Source organism: Trachypithecus francoisi, unplaced genomic scaffold, assembly GCF_009764315.1.
Source record: "Trachypithecus francoisi isolate TF-2019V2 unplaced genomic scaffold, Tfra_2.0 Lachesis_group3, whole genome shotgun sequence".
Taxonomy (NCBI): Eukaryota; Metazoa; Chordata; class Mammalia; order Primates; family Cercopithecidae; genus Trachypithecus; species Trachypithecus francoisi.
This window is the reverse complement of record NW_022681468.1, coordinates 152,946,666-152,966,715: the sequence shown is the minus strand read 5'-3', so window position 1 is coordinate 152,966,715 and position 20,050 is coordinate 152,946,666. Positions and strand designations below refer to the sequence as shown.

General features: G+C 36.3%; 1 protein-coding gene and 1 pseudogene across 1 annotated transcript; both read left to right on the top strand.

Annotated features, from left to right (window-relative positions):
• The first annotated feature begins 5,741 nt into the window (after positions 1-5,741).
• Positions 5,742-6,870, top strand: LOC117070898 (60S acidic ribosomal protein P0). Its single transcript, XM_033190628.1, has one exon. The coding sequence runs from the start codon at positions 5,825-5,827 to the stop codon at positions 6,779-6,781; it is 957 nt and encodes a 318-aa protein (XP_033046519.1). The 5' UTR covers positions 5,742-5,824; the 3' UTR covers positions 6,782-6,870.
• Positions 6,871-16,896: 10,026 nt separating this feature from the next.
• Positions 16,897-17,324, top strand: LOC117070899 (annotated as a pseudogene).
• The last annotated feature ends 2,726 nt before the right edge of the window (positions 17,325-20,050 follow it).

The window sequence follows — 20,050 nt, the reverse complement described above, 5'->3', positions numbered from 1 at the left end:
ATAAGATCTGATGGTTTGAAAGTGTACAGCACCTCCCCACCCCACCTCCTGTTCTGCCATGACAAGATGTGCCTTCTGCTTCAGCCATTATTGTAAGTTTCCTGAGGCCTCCCACTCATGCTTCCTGTTAAACCTGTGGAACTGTGAGTCAATTACAACTCTTTTTTTCATAAATTACCCAGTCTCAGTTAGTTCTGTATAGCAGTGTGATAAAGGACTAACACAATTACATATATTTGTTAAAGGGTATTTTTGCTAGATAAAGTTTTCCTGTAGGGGTTATTCTTGTTCAGCATTTAAAAAAATGTCATTTTATGGACTTCCCAATTGAACCTAAATGGACTACCTGGGAGTAAATAGTAAACAAATGAGAAGAGAACTAACTGCTATAGGAGAGTTCTAGGCAAAAAGGGGGAACCCAAGCAAAGAATAGCAGAACTGAATTGTAGAAACGGAGCTGAGAGATCAGCGCAACCAAGTCAGGGAGAGTGCTCAAAACAAATTACCAGAGTGGACAAATTTGCACAAAGAGAGAACTCTGTAGATATGAGGAGGGTTCCCTTCAAGTATTCAGCCAAATAATTGTTATCATATATGTGTGAGGAAACTATCAGAGCCCAAAGAGCCATCTGACAGAATTAGCAATAACGGTGCCTGGTACTCACATAGGCACAGGAATAGTGCCTGTTGTCACCAGCCAAATGGAAAAATCTCATAATTTATATGGCATTAAATAAAATACAGAGAAAAGCCTTAACTAAGTATGGGGGATAATTAGCTCTAGACTAAATGCTATTTTGGTCCCACCTAACAAATCTTAAAAGCAAGACTTAAAAGGATCAAACCATTTCCAAGTAATTTAACTATGTACTAGAACAAAGCTCATAAATATTTATAAGAATACAAAAATACCCTGATGTAACAAGGTACAATTCACAACGCTTGGCATCCAATTGAAGACTGCTAGGCATCCAAAAAAGCAAGATAATATAACTCATAATAAGGAGAAAAGTCAACTAATCAAAACAGAGTTAGATTTCATACAGATGTCAGAATTTGCAGACAAGGGATTAAAACAGTTATAATTACGTTCCAGATGTTCCAAAGGTTAAGTAAACAAAAACAAATAAAAGCCAAAAACTCAAATTACAGACATACATATAAGTGCTAAAACTATAAAACTCTTAGAAGAAAATAAGGCATAAATCTTTATGACCTTACTAAGGCAAAGATTTCCAATATAGGATACCAAAAGCAGAATTGATAAAAAAAAAAATTAATAAGTCTTTATCAAAATCCAAAACTTTGATACTCTGGTACTTCAAAAGGCACTCTTATACAAGTGGAAAAGTAAGTCAAAGACTTGTAGAAAATATTTCAATTTGTATATCTAATAAGAATCTTGTATCCATAAGATCTCTTACAACTTAAAATAATAAAAAGATTCTTATGGAACCACAAAAGGCCAAGAATAGCCAAAGTGGCCGTAAGCAAAAAGAACAAAGCTGAGGGCATCACATTACCTGGCTTTAAAATATACTACAAAGCCATAGTAACCAAAATAGTATGGTATTGGCACAAAAAATACATAAGCTAATGGAACAGAACAGAGAACCCAGAAATAAATCTATGCATCTACAACCAATTCGTGTTTGACAAAGATGCCAACAACGTATACTGGGGAAAGGAGACGTTCAATAAATGTGCTGAGAAAACTGGATATTCATATGCAGAAGAATGAAATGAAATCCCTACCTCTCGTCATATACAAAAAGCAAATAAAAATGGATTGACAACTTGGATGTAAAACCTGATACTAAAATAATTAGAAGAAAATAAGGGAAAACGCTTTAGGACATTGTCCTGGGCAAAGATTTTTTGAGTAAGACCTTAAAAGTACAGGCAACCCAAGCAAACATGGACACATGGGATTAAATCAAGCTAAAAAGCTTTTGCATGACAAAGGAAGCAATCAATGAAGACACAACCTACAGAATGGGATAAAATATTTGAAAACTATTCATCTGACAAGGGATTAATAATTAGAATATATAAGAAACTCAATAGCAAAAAACAAAATAATTTTATTTAAAATGGGCAATAGATCTGAATAACCATTTCTCAAAAGACACAAATGGCCAAGAGATATTTGAAAAATTTTCAACATTACTAATCATCAGTGAAATGCAAATCAAAGTCATAATAATATACCATCTCACCCCAGTTGAAATGGCTATACAAAATACATAGAAAATAATAAATGCTAGAGAGGATGTAGCGAAAGGGGAATGCTTGTACACTGCTGGTGGGAACATAAATAGCACATCCACTATGGAAAACAGTATAGACATTCCTCAAAAAACTAAAAACAGAACTATCATATGATGCAGCAAACCCACTGCTGGGTATATATCCAAAGGAAAGGAAATCAGTATATCAAAATGACAGCTGTTTATTGCAGCATTATTCACAATACCCAAGATATGGAATCAACCTGAGTGTCCATCGAAGAATGAACGGATAAAGAAAATGTGGTACACAATGTGGTATACAAAATGAAATATTAGTCAACCATAAAATGTAAACTTCTGTCTTCACAGCAACATGGATAGAATTGGAGGACGTTAAGTTAAATAAACCAAGCAGAGAAAGATAAATATTGCATGTTCTCACATACATGTCGGAGCTAAAAAAAAAAAAAACTGATCTCATAGAAGTAGTGAATGTATTAGTGGTTAACAGAGGCTGAGAATAGAAGGAATAATATCTAGCGTTGATGGCACAGTAGAGTGACAATATTTAACAATATATTGTATATTTCAAAATAACTAGAAGAAAATATTTGAAATATTCACTGCACAAAGAAACGGTGAGTCTTTGAGGTAATGGATATCACAATTATCCAGATTTGATCACTACACATTGTATGTCTGTATCACAATATTATATGTACCCCCTAAATATGTACAATGACTATGCATCCATAAAATTTAAAATAAACACCCACAATAATGACAAAAATTTACATGAGACAATTAAAAGTGAGTAAAAGATCTGAATAGACATTTCACCAAAGAAGATATACATAAGGTTAATAAGCACATAAAAATGTTCAACATCATTAGTCATTGAGGAAAGGCAAGTTAAAATCATAATGAGATACAACTTCACACTCACAAGAATGGCTATAATTTTAAAAAGCAATAGCAAGTATTGATGAGTGTGCAGAGAACCTGGAAGCCATGTACATTGCTCATGGGAAGATAGAACAGTTCAAACACTTTGAAAAATAATTTGAGAGTTTCTTAAAATGTTAAGCATAGGATTACCTTATAAGCCCCCAACTCCACTCCTAGATATCTAACCAAGAGAAACAAAAGCATGCCTGCATAAACATTTGTACTAAAAATGATTGACTTACACACTTAAAACAGATAAATTTTACTGTGTATAAATTATACCTCAATAAAGATGGTTTATAAAAATAAGCAGAGACATGGAAAATATAAAAAAATACTAAATGTAATTAAGGGCTGATTAGATGTCACAGACAAAATGGTTAGTGGACTGGAAGACACAGTAATAGATACGATATAAAACGAATTAAAGAGAATGAATTTTAAAAATTAGGATAATATCAATGAGCTAAGAGACAACTTCAAACACCTTTCTATGTGTAATTGGAGTTCCCAGACGAGAAGTGAAAATTATAAACCTACAGTTTCAAAAATGAACCTCAAACACAAGAAACATGAAGAAAACCACACCAAGACACATCATAATAAAATTATTCAAAACTAGTGATAAAGAGAAAACTTTAAAGCAGCCAGAGGGAAAAAAGGCACCTTACATAGAGAACAAGAATGACAACATCCATTTTTCATCAAGAAACAATGTAAAAGACAGTCCTTAAAATTCTAGAACTAGCGAAAATATTTTTCAAAACAAACATAAAGACTTTCAGATATGCCCGAATCAAAGAAATCACCATCAACAGATCCACCTTACAAATGAAGTTCTCCAGAAAGAGGAAACTGAAATAAGGTGAATATATGGATCTACACAAGGAATAAAGAACATCTGAAATGACAACGATCAGGGTAAATATATAGTATTTTTATATTTCAATATTTTTTAAAATCGACAACTTAAAAATTCACAATGTGTTTGATGGTTTATAGCATAAATAAGTAGAATATATGACAATAACATAAAGGCTAAAAAAATACTAGTATTGTAAAGTTCTTATTCTACATGTGAAGTGATATAATAACACTTGAAGATACACTGAGATTTAAATAAGTACACTACTACCTGCAAAATACTAAAAAAGTTATAATTAATGAAGAAAGGAAATAGAATTGAGAAATTAAAACATGTTCAATTACCTAATAACAGAGTAAAAGGACAAACAGAAAAATGCAAAAAAGACACTTAAATATAACAATAATCACATTAAATGTAAATTGTCTAAAAATCCAGTTATAAGGCAGAGATTGTCAGAGTGGATAACTAAAAAAGACCCAATTACAGGCTACTTACAAGAAACCCAGTTTACATAAAGAGACAGAAATAAGGTAAAATTAGAGGATGGAAAAAGATGAGCCTTGCTAACATTAATTAATTCAAGAAAAGTTGAAGTGGCTATATTAATATTAGATAAAGTAGATTTCAGAGCAAAGGATACTACTAAGCATAAAGAAGCCCATTTTATAATGATAAAGGGGTCAACTGATAAAAGAGCATTTGATTTTAAATGTTTAACTGGTATAACTGAGTATCAAAACACATAAAACAAAAACTGATAGTACTGAAAGGAGAAATAGACAAATCCATAATTATTGTCAAAGATTTCAATTACCCTCTCTTGATAACTGATTTGAACAATTGATAGAATAATTAACAGAACAATGACACAGAAGATTTGAACAACACCATCAACAACTTTGACCTAATTGACATTTATAGGACATTCCAACCAATCACACCAGAATAAATATTATTTTCAAGTACATGTTAAATTTACCAACGTATACCATGTTATAAACCAAAAAATGAGTGTGAATGATATTAAAAGGACTTAAGTAGTGCGAAGAATATTTTCTGACCACAATAGAATTAAATTAGAAGATTTACAATTACAGCAAGATACTCAGAACAGTTTCAGTTTTTTTGGAAACTAAGTAATATAACTTCTAAATGAACTCTGAGTAAAGAAAAAAAGTAAAGTGAAATTTAAAAATATTTTGAACTTGATGAAAATAAAAATATAATATATTAGGATTTGTGGAATGACCTAAAGCAGTACTTAGAAGAAAATTTATAGCTCTAAATGCCTACAATACCATAGAAGGAAGGTCTTGTCTGAATGCCTCAACTTTCACCTTAAGAAACTATGAAAGAACACATGAAACCCAAAGTAAGCAAAAGAAAGGAAATAACAGAGTGGAAGTCAATGGAACAGAAAATAAGTAGAACAAATTAATGAAACCAACCTTGGCTCTTTGAAAAGACAGATATAATTGATCAACCTCTAACTAGTCTGACCAGGAAAAAAAAAAGAGAGAGAAGACACAAGTTAGCAAACCAAGAGTGAGGTTTGATGCCATTAGAGATTCTACAGATATTAAGATAAAAATTAGGAAATATCATGAGCAATTTTGTGCCATTAAATTTAATAATTTACATGAAATGAACCAATTTCTTGAAAGACACAAACTACTACTAAAGTTGATTCAAGAACTGAGTAGCCTCTCGCCAGGCGTCCTCGTGGGAGTGACATCGTCTTTAAACCCTGCGTGGCAATCCCTGACGCACCGCCGTGATGCCCAGGGAAGACAGGGCGACCTGGAAGTCCAACTACTTCCTTAAGATCATCCAACTATTGGATGATTATCCAAAATGTTTCATCGTGGGAGCAGACAATGTGGGCTCCAAGCAGATGCAGCAGATCCGCATGTCCCTTCGAGGGAAGGCCGTGGTGCTGATGGGCAAGAACACCATGATGCGCAAGGCCATCCGAGGGCACCTGGAAAACAACCCAGCTCTGGAGAAACTGCTGCCTCATATCCGGGGGAATGTGGGCTTTGTGTTCACCAAGGAGGACCTCACTGAGATCAGGGACATGTTGCTGGCCAATAAGGTGCCAGCTGCTGCCCGTGCTGGTGCTATTGCTCCATGTGAAGTCACTGTGCCAGCCCAGAACACTGGACTCGGGCCCGAAAAGACCTCCTTTTTCCAGGCTTTAGGTATCACCACTAAAATCTCCAGGGGCACCATTGAAATCCTGAGTGATGTGCAGCTGATCAAGACTGGAGACAAAGTGGGAGCCAGCGAAGCCACGCTGCTGAACATGCTCAACATCTCCCCCTTCTCCTTTGGGCTGGTCATCCAGCAGGTGTTCGACAATGGCAGCATCTACAATCCTGAAGTGCTTGACATCACAGAGGAAACTCTGCATTCTCGCTTCCTGGAGGGTGTCCGCAATGTTGCCAGTGTCTGTCTGCAGATTGGCTACCCAACTGTTGCATCAGTACCCCATTCTATTATCAACGGGTACAAACGAGTCCTGGCCTTGTCTGTGGAGACGGATTACACCTTCCCACTTGCTGAAAAGGTCAAGGCCTTCTTGGCTGATCCATCTGCCTTTGTGGCTGCTGCCCCTGTGGCCGCTGCCACCACAGCTGCTCCTGCTGCTGCTGCTGCAGCCCCAGCTAAGGTTGAAGCCAAGGAAGAGTCGGAGGAGTCGGACGAGGATATGGGATTTGGTCTCTTTGACTAATCACCAAAAAGCAACCAACTTAGCCAGCTTTATTTGCAAAACAAGGAAATAAAGGCTTACTTCTTTAAAAAAAAAAAAAAAAAAAAAAAGAACTGAGTAGCTTTACATCTATTAAAGCAAGGCTCCTCAAACTTGGCATTATTGATATTTGCATCAAATAATTATTTATTATAGGGCTATCTTATACATTGTAGACTGTTTAGCAACATTCCTGGTCTCTATTTACTAGAGGCTTACAGCAATTCCTTCTCTTTGTTGTGACAACCAAAAAATGTTCACAGACATTGCAAAATGTTCTCCAAGGAGTCAAAAGTGCCCTGGATTAGAAACATTACATTTAAAGAACCAAAATTGTAGCTTCAGCCCTTCCCACAAAAGTTGCAGGTCCAGATGTCTTCATGGTTGATGTTTATCAAATGTTCAAGAACAAAATTAGACTAATTCTATCTGAAAAACCTTTTTTAGAAAATTAAAAGAGAGGGAATACTTCTCAACTAATTATATGAAGCCACAATTATCTTGATAATCATAACTGTAAATACATGACTAGAAAAAGACTACATATCAATATCTCTCATTTTGCATAAATGCAAAAGTTCTGAATAACATTTTAGAAAATTGAATCCAGCAATATGTAAAAGAAATAATATGGCCGGGCGCGGTGGCTCAAGCCTGTAATCCCAGCACTTTGGGAGGCCGAGACGGGCGAATCACGAGGTCAGGAGATCGAGACCATCCTGGTTCACACGGTGAAACCCCGTCTCTAATAAAAAATACAAAAAACTAGCCGGGCGAGGTGGCGGGCGCCTGTAGTCCCAGCTACTCGGGAGGATGAGGCAGGAGAATGGCGGGAACCCGGGAGGCGGAGCTTGCAGTGAGCTGAGATCTGGCCACTGCACCCCAGCCTGGGCGACAGAGCAAGACTCTGTCTCAAAAAAAAAAAGAAATAATATATAGTGATCAAACGGGGTTAATTTAGTAACGTAAGATTGGTTGAACAAATTAAAATCAATGTAATTCACCACATTAAGAAAATTTTAAAAATCATATGATAACCTCAATCTCAGAAAAGCATTTCACAAAATCCAATATGCACAATAAAAACTCTCAGAAAGCTAGAAATGGAACATATCAACCTAATTAAAAGCATCCCTGATAAACCTAACATTAGCATTAGACTTAATGCTTTCAGAAACCAGACAGGGATGTCTGTTGTCACTACATCTATTCATGATTATACTGCAATTTCTTGCTAATGTAATAAAGCAAGAAAAATTATTACAGTATACAGACTGAAAAGAAACAGTATTATTTTTATTCACAGATGTCATCACATCTATACAGAAAATCTGGTAAAATCTACAAAAAGATGCTAGAACTAATAAATGTACCTCACAAGGTGACAGATAAAAAAATTATCCAAATATTAGTTGTATTTTTATTTATTAGCAATAAATAATTGAAAAAATGAAAAATTTAAAATATTGCCAAGAGCCTAAAAAATATAAAATACCTAAGAATAAATCTGACAAAAGATTGTGTAAGGCTGTACACTGTAAAATACAAATCAATGATCAGAGAAACTTTTTTAAAAAAACATATAGAACAATATATCTTGTTATGGGTTGGAAGACTCAATAGTGTTAAAATGTTGATTCTCTTCATATACCAAATGATCTAGTCATTTATTCCTAGGCATTTACCCAAAAGAAAAGATAGCATAAAGCTATATAGAAACTTACACATGAATGCTCATAGCAGCTTTATTTGTAATAGCCTTAACTGGAAACAACTCAAATGTCCATCAAAAAGTGAATACATAAATGAATTGTGATAGATCCATACAATGGAATCCTACTCAGCAATGAAAATGTAACAAACTACTGTTACACATAATGACACAGATGAGTGAAAGAAGCCAGACAAAAGAATGTATACCCTTTATTTCTTAACACTAGTTATTGTATTTTCTATTTTCTAAAAATATATTTTTAATAGAGTCCAGTTATCTAAAACATCTCCAATCTTATTTTCTTGAGCATATTAACCCAGTTAAAGTAATTGATAGCTACAAGACAGAATTATCTATTGTTCTGTTTCTATTTTCTGATTCTTCTCTTCAGCCTGTTCCCCCGTGGGCCCCATAATTTTGATTTGAAAGTCAAATATTTGGTTTGAAAAACTGCGGAGGATCTGTGTGATGTACTCAACCTCAAGAGAAGATTTAACCTATCCTCTGACATGTCAAAACAGTAGGAGCAGATTACCTCAATCCAATGAGGTTTTGACTCTGCTAAATTTAAGACTTTGTAAGGCCCTGCCTACCTCTGGGTCTCCTTCAATACTAAGAAGGAGTCCCCCTAAGAACTCTGGATATTTAGCAGAGTACCTCCTTCTTAATGCATAAATTCAATATCAAATTTTGTGTCATTATGAGACTACCAAAAGTTCTGAACTTTTCAGGTTTTTTTCTATGGGGTTTAACAATTGGCAAGTGCCTGAAAGAGAAAACTAGTCCTAGTGTCAGAATCATTTCCCCATGCTTCCTTTCCCTCTGGAATCTTGCTCTCTCAAATACTGACTACTTTGGGAGGTCCAGACTTCAATGTTTGCCTCTCAGAGCCCTCTGAGATTTCTAAAAGCTCTGCTGTCTTCTCTGCCTCTTAGTGGCTGTACTCTGTTCAGCTTCTAAGCATTTTGCTGCATCAGGCTGAAGACTCAGCAAATACCTTCAGTAGAAATAGAAACTCAGAATGTTGGGTTCACCTCTATAAGTCTCTTTGATTGTATAATATATACAGAGACATGTTTTAGAGGGGCTCAGAGTGAAACCAAGTAGCAGATATCACTTGCCAAATTACATGCCAAAAGAGTAATACATGTTATAACATGAGTATAACAGGAGTCAAAAGAAATTAAGGGTTTCTATCTCAGGTAGAGTAGGTTTTTATTCCTTATAACTAAAATCATTTTTATGAGAATTAGACATTGAGGGATATTAAGTAACACTAGTACCTAACTGCTTGTGGGGAAAGAAGAATGAGAAATGGTTGAAAAAAAGGCCAACATTTCAAGCTTTTGTAATCAGTAAAGTGGAAAGCATACAGAATGGGAAAGAAAAAGCCAGGTGTGATTTATCATTCTACTAACTTTCAATATATGGCTGTGGCTCTCCAGGAGAGATTGTATTAGTCTGTTCAGGCTGCCATAACAAAATGCCACAGACTGGGGGATTAAATTACTGGTATTTATTTACTTGCACTTCTGGAGGCTAGACATCCATGATCAAGGTGCCTAGTGATTTGGTCCATGGTGAGAGCTCTCTTTATGGTTTGTAGAGAGACATCATCTTGCTGTGATCTCACATATCCTTTCTTCTAAGAATATGGTGGAGGGAGAGGACAGAGAGTCAAAGAGGGAGGGAGGGAGGGGAGGGAGAAGAGAGAGAGGAGAGAGAGAGAGAAGGGAGAGAGAGAAGGGAGAGAGAGAAGGGAGAGAGAAGAGGGAGAGAGAAGAGGGAGAGAGAGTCAGATATCTTTTCCTCTTATAGAAGGTGAGCCTTGTTGGATTAGAGTTGGCCCCTTATGATCTCACTCAACATTCATTATCCCCTTCCTTATAGGCTCTATCTCCAAATGAAGTCACATTGAAGGATAGAGCTTTAACATAGGAATTTTAAGAGAACACAATTTAGTCCATGGCAGAAATGCACTAGCTCTCTTGCACTTAAAGTTATACTACTTTCTCTCCTCCTGTTCTAGACATAATATTTCTTCTACTAAACAACCCATATCTAAGACCATTTTTGATAATTCCGGGAAAAACTATATTTCCCTTTATTCATGTTGAATAATATTTTCTCTTCTAGAAAACAAGAAAGAAAAAGTCACTTTAAAGAAATTATATTAGTATGGCAGTCTAGTATAAAGCTATACCCTAGCATTACTTGGCAAAAACTTTTTCCAAATTCTAAAATTTTCCTTTTTGATAACATCTTTTTATTTGCCACTTCCACTAGCAATACCATAATTTTTGCTCTTTATAACAAGTAATGCATGTAGACAGAACTAAATCATATGAACATTACATTCTGCAAGGGTGCACTTCATAGTGTTGACAATGCTGAGAACTGGTCATTTGATCTCCATATTAATCTAGGAGCACTAGGTCTTTCCCCAACTCCAGAAGGTGCTTCTTCTTGGCACTACTGTTTTTCTCATCTAAGGCTTCTTAAGAGTCTGGGTCTTCCACAGCTAATGGGTTTACTATGGCAGTCCTGCCTCCATTTCTCTTAATCACCATCAGAAAATTCAAGTCATAATTCACCAGATAATGAGATCCCCCTTCTGTGTTAGAGTGTAGGAGGGAAAAAGATAGGTGTATAGGTCCATTTTCACACTGCTGATAAAGACATACCTGAGACTGGGGAATTTACAAAAGAAAGAGGTTTAATTGGACTTACAGTTCCACCTGACGGGAGAAGCCTCACAATCATGGTGGAAGGCAAGGAGTAGCAACTCCCATCTTACATGGATGGCAGCAGGCAAAGAGAGAGCTTGTGCAGGGAGACTCCCGTTTTTCAAAACCATCAGATCTCATGAGACTTATTCACTATCATGAGAACAGTATTGGAAAGACCTGCCCTCATGATTCAACTAATTCCCACCGGGTCCCTCCCACAATATGTGGGAATTCAAGATGAAATTTGGGTGGGGACATAGCCAGGCCATATCATTAGGGATGAATCCATCATTTCCTTGCTACTGTGCCTTTCTCCAAGATACTAAAAACAAAACAAAAAGCACAAAGGACAAGGCTGTAATAAATTTTATAATTAGAAATTGGACCCAACTCACCCATGGATGATGGAAGTCACCCAGAAACATAATCTTTCACAAAGCAAAGGGCACCTCAGATGCTTTTCCCCATCTAAACCTCCCTCAGATTCTCAGGCAGGGCTCTAGACACTCACTCCCTTTTTCACACCTGTCATTGTGAATGATGAGTCTCCCACCACACGGCAATTACCACCCTTTGTCTCAGGAAAGTGTTTTATTTCTTAAATCTTTTAAAACTGTGTGGGAGGGTTCTTGGTATTTTTTTTTTTTTTTCCCTATGCTTGACTACTGGAGGTAGGTTACCTTTCAAATCTTTAAAAAAAAATTTTTCAGGATCATAGTTTAAACTCATGTTGAAGAAAAAAAACAAAACAAAACAATTTTGCCTGTTAATGGCAGGTTACAAAAAACTCTTGCCCTTGGAGTTAATGGGTACTGATCATCTTTTGAAAAGCATTTTGTTTCTTCAGTTTTCCACCAGGGCACTTACAATGTGAAACACAAAAACTACTCTGGCTTATGAAGGCTGCTTTGTCATCCTTGGGATTGTGTCAAATTAAAGTCTTTCTATTCACTGTCTCCCCCATCCCCACTCCGTGGAGTGGAGGGCAGTGATTGTAATCACCTGCAACATTTTTACAGTAATACCTTACCTATTAAATTACATATCTAATTACATTACATTTACCAACATAAGATTTTATAAAAATTTAACCTAAGGCCAAAAAAGAGAACTTACATACTTTATCCTGCACAGACTCAAGCATATCTGCATCAGCAGCTCCACAGACAACCTGGTCCCTCCTCACCAAGTGTTATTTGGGTCTCCTTTCTCCAGGAACAATTTCCTGAAACTTCTCTATACATTGCACTAGACTGCATCCTACCAGTGTGCTGGAATGCTGTTTTTGCATTGCGCCCCACTTATTACTAGGATTACAGATTTCACATCTACCATTAGTCTTTCACTCTAAGCAGGGTCTTTGCCCTCCTCCAGTATGTCTTTGGAAGGCCATCGTGTTCTTTACTATGAACCTTAGGAAAGCTTCTCTGTCCCTGAGCTCCCTGTCTGTGTTCCTTCTGTTGGCCCACGCTGTTTGCTCTTGGTATCTTTCTATGGTTTCTTTATGCATGTGAAAGTAAGTATCAATATACTCTTAATCTTCATCCTTTAATAGACCAGGTAGTACATAATATGAAAGATTTCTACCCTGCTTTTTCCACCTAACAATACATCTTGGACACATAAGTGTCCATTTTTGCTTGGAAACTAAATTAAAAAAAAAAAATCACAATCTCTACTTGTGCAGTGCCATGGCTCCTGGTAAACACCATAAAACGCTGTTTCCATTTGCTTTACTTTCAATCACTGTGTGACTCCTAGAATTTGAGTTATAATTATTTTTAATTAAATGTGTGAAATTTTAAATGACTTAAATATAACAAAATTTAAGAACAGAAATATAACCTCATCTAGACATAAGTAGTGATAAAGGAGAAAGAGGCTCAAGGAAATTTCAAGTTAAATCTCCCTCGTTTATTGCTACTGAAAATTAAAATCTAAAATTCAAAAATCTAAGTTTGTTACTTTTTCCCCAGAAATAAACACTCTGCCAGAATATAAATGTTCTAATTCACTTGTTGAGAATTTTTGTATGAAAAAAGAAATGTGGTTGGGATATGAAATACTTGGCTTTATTAGATATGCATGGCAGTTATACGTTGGAAATACTAGTTCATTCTTTTCCTTAGAAAAATAAAACAGTAGCCTGTTTTTCTGATGAGGAGAGTATTGTTTCTCACTGGCCTTTTGATAACAAAATTATTGGTTGAACTAGAAAACTAGGGTCAGAAAACTCAGTTTAATCTGTTAAAATTGTTATAAACATTATGAAAAGATGGCAAAGTACTTAAATCCAATATCAATGATGCTTTATATATCTTTACTTAGCTATAATAGTTAACTGCAACAGTTCATTTTCATTTAGAATCTCATGTTTAATATAAACATTTCAAAAACTGCCTTTCTTGTAATTTTAACAAACTACCTGAAAGTGCTCTGTTGGAAATAAAATATGTAAGAGGTTTGCTTTATTTTGTTTCTCATGCATTTCTGATTTTATGACATAACACTGTTATCTCCTGCCTCAGGATACTACCTGGCCTCAGACATAGAATCCTTTAATTGTTTGAGAGGCTTTGAGTAACATTTTGCCCTGTAAGATATAGTTGAGTAGACATTTTTCAACCTCTCTTCATACAATCGGTGATTATGTGGTCTTACGCAATGCATGGAACCTTCTTATTAAAGCACTATGAAATTGCCTGCTGACACACGTCTTGATACCTTTTCTCCTAACAGAATTTGACTCTAAAGTCTCTTGGCTTCTGTTTTGCTGTCCTAGGCTTCTTTGAAAACAGACAATAACAACAAAATTTACACTTCCACCTGCCATCTGCTTTCTTTCCTATTAGTAAAAAGCTGGAAACAAAATCAAATCTCAATTAGCTAGGATTTGGGGTAAGAAAAACTCTCAGTGACAAAGTCATTACTGCATATATTCTATGTACAAAATATGCTTCTCCATTTTACTTTGCTTAAAGTAGTGAAGTTCATTGTCTTTCAAGCACTTCAAGTAATTCAAAAGAATAGCATTACAAACTCAGTCTTCTGCGTTTACATTTAGCATAACAGAGAACTATGAATCATTTCCACTCAGTTGGTATATTTAATTTTCAAAAATATTATAAAATGAAGTAACTATTAGTATAAAGATACTTTGAGATGACATTTGATTGCAGTACAAGGTAATTTATTTTACTAGAGTACCTTGAACTAATTGCATTTATTTTTTATACACGTGCCATTATAACAAACAATTCATCCTATTATAGTAATTTCACTTTTCCCCCCAAACTTGGGAGATATTCCGCATTTTCCTCTAAATTTTGGTAATGTTTCTTAATTACAAGGGAAATATTTCTTTGCCCTTACACCTCCCTTTTGGGAGAATGCTTTGATCTCTCTAGAAGTTTAATTGCATTTCATGGAATGGCTCCTCTTTGCAATTAGGTCTATACTTGTATGCTTCATGTGTTTTCTTTCATGTTTTTATTCAATCATTTCTGTGGCAAATTTTCTGTCTCACCCATGTTTCCTTTCATCTTAGTTTCTGGTAACAGTAACTTCTGAGTAGCCACATTCTTTCATCTGATAAAGATAGACTCTCTGATCATCCTTGAAGTATTTTGGCAAGTTTGTTTTCGATTACTTTAATTGTTCTTCCCTTATGCAGATAGTTAATGAATAGTTCAAGTTAAGATACTGTCCTATCTCTTGTTGGGTCCATTCTACTAGGAAAGTGATCATCACTGATAGGGTAAGTATAGTCTTATGTTTCCCTGCTCATTAAATAAATGGGCTAGTTAAACGGTAGTGGAATTATTTGGCTTACTTTTCTGAAAACAAGAAATGAATTTTTGATCATGGTAAGTGGCAGACATCTGTCCAGATTTATGTCCAAAGAGAGAATATTAAAGTTCTAGCCAAATTATAACCCACTTCTTGGTTTTCTTTCTAAAATGTTCATTCTGCAGTCTCCCCCAAAAACTCAGTATTAGCATTATAGGTCTCTGATACTAAGATAGCAAAGGGCCAGGTATCTTGAGCAAAAAAGAAAGCAGCCAAGTAAATGGAGTCCTGTACACACTGTTTTGTCTGTTATACAAGCAAATCAATTATATTTACAAAGTAAGGTCTAACATTTGGAAATGGGCCAAAAGTTTCATTAGCAACTCTAAATCAAGTTTTAATGGTCCCAAAGATTACCAGTAATGTTGGAGAGTCAATTTGCATCTCAGTTTCTCCATCTATAAAGATAAAAACAAACAAAGAAACCCAGCCATAATATCCAATTACCTTAGAGATAGATACATTGGCCAAGGTTTCAGAGATGTGCATAAAAAGGGCTTTCCAAGTGTCTGAAATTATCTTATTTAGTAATGTTTTACACCAAATAAACGCTCAACCACTAAAGTACTCAACTGTAGCTAATTTATTCAGTTATTCTTTTATTTATTCACTCATCTCTTCAAAAATATTTGTCAAGCCAGAAATTATACTAAGAAATTATACTTAGCACTGTAGATACATAATTGAACAAGAAATACAAAGTCCGAGCTCTTGGTGTAGCTTATACTGTACTTGAGGATTGAGGGAAACAAATGTAAAAGGGTATTTTAATAGTAACTGAGTGGTGGTGCTCTTTAGAGTAAATGGTCCGAGAAGTCCTCTTTACGAGGGTAAAATTTGGGTCCATTTGAAGCAACAGAGAGTTGTCCAGGCAGAGGAGCATCAAGCAATAAGCCCTGAAGGGGGAGAGAGCTTATTCAGTTTAAAAAGAAAACAAAAAGAAGAAGAAGACCAAGATGGTTTAAGCGTAGTGAATGAGATAAGACAGTGGTATGAGATGAGGTTTTAGAGGTGCAAAGGGATGTATCATGTCCATCTTAGAAAACACAATAAAGACTTCAGGATTATTCTAACTACAATAGGACACTTCTGTAGAGTTAAGCACGAGTGTCATGATCTAATTTGATTGTCTGCTGTGTAAACAATGAATTCTAGGAACACAGAACAGAAACAAAGGCAATGGGTAGGAGGCTCCTGCAGTCGTGTGAGTGGGCAGAGATGTCAGCCGTAGAGTCGGTAACCACAGCTTTGATTTGTGGTATATTAGAGATGAAGCTTTAAGGCCTCATTATACCTTAGACTTAAGGAGAGATGAGAAAGAAAGAGGAATCAAGATGACATCGAGATTTTCTTGCTTGAACAGTGGAGTAATAGTTGGTGGTGTTGACTCAGATGGGGAGATGGAATTAGGAAGGGCAGAAGGGCAGTGCATCACGAGTTTAATTTTAACCCTGTCGACTTAAAGCTGCCTGTTAGACACCTAAATGCTGATGTCAAGTAGACAGCTGTATATATGAATATGGCACACTGATCAAGGCTGAAAACACGCATTTAGCAGTAATAACCACATAGATGGAACTGCAAGTGCAGAAAGGGTCACTCAATGTGGGGGGGGGGGGGGGGAAGACTGCCCAGAACAGAGTCCTAGGTCTTTCCAAAATATACAGCCTGAAAAGAGGGGAAAGAGCCAAAGCAAGGCGACTCAAGTTAGAAAGGAAACAGGAGCGTATCATAACACAGAACTCACAGAATAAAGTTTCAAGAGAAGGGCGGTGGATGACCGTTTAAAACGCTTATGCAGCAAGATGACAGAGGTAGAGCAGAAGAAGTAGACCTTCCGCAAGTTCACTTACCGCGTCGTGGACCTGCACCAGCTGCTGGACTTGTCCTACGAGCAACTTACGCAGCTGTACAGTGCGCTCCAGCAACGGCGGCTGAACCGCGGCCTCGGGCGGAAGCAGCACTCGCCGCTGAGGCGCCTGCGCAAGGCCAAGAAGGCGGTACCGCCCATGGAGAAGCCGGAAGTGGTGAAGACGCACCTGCAGGACATGATCATCCTGCCCGAGATGGCGGGCAGCATGGTGGGCGTCTACAACGGTAAGACCTTCAACCGGGTGGAGCTCAAGCCAGAGATGATGGGCCACTACCTGGGCGAGTTCTCCATCCCCTACAAGCCGGTGAAGCACGGCCGGCCGTGCATCGGCGCCACTCCCGCTTCATCCCCCTCAAATAGTGGCTCAGCTAATAAAGGCAGATATATCTCAAAAAAAAAACAGCTTCTGAAAGATCAAGGAGATAAGAATTTTCCAAGGTAGAAGTTGTTGTTGGTTTTGATCAAGCTAGTTTATAGATGTGAATTGGGATGGAAACCTAAGGCGATGAGGAGTAGTTAGGAGAAGCAGGGGCACATTTTTATGCAGCTACGTCTCCACAGTTACTATTAAAGCTCATTAGCATTTGAAGAATTCTTAACCTCGAGATTTTTTTAATTTGTTTGTTTTGGGGGCATTTATTTGTCAACTATTCCATTTATTTTATGTGCAAAGCACTGTCCTAGACTCTTGGAATTTTTATTAATGAATAAGGCAAGCAAAGATCCTTGCCTTCAGGTACCTTGCCTTCTAGTGGAAGAGACAAACACAAAACAATAAAAATTGTAAATAAGTATGTCACATTGGTGAGAAAAAAATGTGAAATACAGCAGAGTTAAGAAAAACCCTAAGTTCTGGGGCTGCAATTTCAATAGGGTGGTCACCACAGGCCTCATTAAGATGGTGATGTTTGCGCAAAACATTGAAGAAAGTGAGAGTTCAGGTAAGTGGCTACCTGGAGGCAGAACATTCCAGATAGAAGACATTGCTAGTGCAAAAGTCCTGGGGCAGAGGAATAACAGGGAGGTCACAATGACTCCAACGTGAAGTGAACAAGAGGATCAGTGTGCAAAAAGGTTATGGGGTCAGCAGGGGTGACCTTAGGGACTCTTAAAAATTTTGAATGAGATGGAGAACAATGAATTTTAGAATTCTGAGAAGGGAGTGACATGATTTGTCTTACCTGACAATAAATCAGCCAAGAGATAATGGTGCCTTGGATCAAGGTAAAAGTAGAAGTGACTAGAAATAATGGAGTCTGCAGCCATTTCAACAGCGAAACTGATAGGATTCTTTCATACATCAGCTGTTAGGTATAAGGATATTGAACTAAAGTCTTGGAGGATATAGCTGCCGACAATTGAGAGATAAAGTGGCAGGTGAAGTAGGTTTAGGGATTCATGCTACTTGAGATGAGACAGCCCAGTGGAGATGCAGTTTGTTACCTTGCACAGTGACTGTTAAGCACTTCCAGAACCATGATAAATCTATTAATGCTACTTGCTCAGCTTTACTTAAAGCCTTTTAGGTAAGTCCCTCAAACAGACCAGATCAAGTCTTATGGGGAACGTCAGAACAAACAAAACTGTAAATAGCCACAAATCTATAGACCAAGAACACATCATGGGTGATGCTAATAGAGGGGGCTAACCAGGCATATTAATAGTTTGATTTACCCAGACTAAATGTTATAGAACTTTAAGCCTCATATTTTAGATCCCTAGGGTAGAGCAAAACTCAATTCAGTCTTTTCCTTATAATTTATGCATGAAGTCTACATATTGAGTATTAAAAATGGGATCAAGAGCGATGGTTGTCACCAAATAATAACACAACAACAGTGTTATCAACAAATGGCAAAACTGGACACAGTATCATATGTTGGCAATCAAAAGAAAGATCTCCTTGACCCAGTTTATCTTTGGCAAATATCTGTATATGTGTCTCTCATAAACTATGACAAGGGCAAAGAGATAATGACAGGCACAGTCAATCCTTCAGAAAACTACTAGTTTTAAAAACAAACAGGAAAATGGGCAATAACTATACCTTTGATATGAAATATCCGATGCAATTAATGATTGCCATTACATGTTCCCTATTAGCCTGACTTGCATCAGCACAAGGAAAAGTTCAGGGTCTAAGAGCTAATCAGGAAAAATATCACTAAGCTTTGAGGCCAGTTAATTAACAGTAAAGTCGTATTTTTCACGGATTAAGTCAGGCTCTTCCTTTTGACCTCATTTAATTGCTGCTTTTAAAGACCACTGGAATAATACTCTTGCATACAAAAAACATATTAAGATTCATCTGTTCTCTTGAGGTGTGATGAGACCAGAACTTTAAAACACTGGGGTGGAAGTGTAAATTGGCATAATCTTTGTGGAAAGCAATACATATGGTGTGTTATGTGGCAATACATATTACCGTGTAATAATACATATGTGGCAATACATATTTAGTGGCATAGAAATGTTGGTACTTTTACCAAACTTATAACGTTCATCCTATGGAAATGTGGATAATGATTAACATATAAGTGTGTTTATCACAGCATTATTTATAACAGTAAAAACTTGGAACCCTAAAGGCCGAAAATTAAAGAAGTCTTCAAATAAATTATAATACATTGGCATATTACATAACACTAAAAAAGGAAAATACAGAAAATGAATGACATAAGAAGATCTTTATGATTTAAAGTTGAAGTTCATTGAAGCAGCATGTGAAAGTTTAAATATGGATTATATAAAAATATTTATCCATACTTCTTAGACATACAGAAATGAAATACAGAAATAGTAATTATTTCTGCATTGTAAATAATGGGTTCTGATTAATTTTGCCAATTTTCTTGATTTTCCATGTTTCTTTTAATAATCTCCATGTAATTATTTTATAAACAGAAACATAATACCACCTGTTCTTTAGCAAACAAAGTTGTAAGCCTTTCAGTTTAGTTTTTCTACAGCTTCAGTTTTTGGTCACTTTAGAAAAAAAATAAATCTGGTTGTACTTTCTGTTTTCTTATTAACCTAGTACTCATGAGGAAAAATAAGTTTAATTCTTATAAATACATTTCATAGTA

Bases quoted from the DNA above. Each gene is read 5' to 3' on its own strand.
- LOC117070898 (XM_033190628.1), top strand. From the start codon at position 5,825: ATGCCCAGGGAAGACAGGGCGACCTGGAAGTCCAACTACTTCCTTAAG.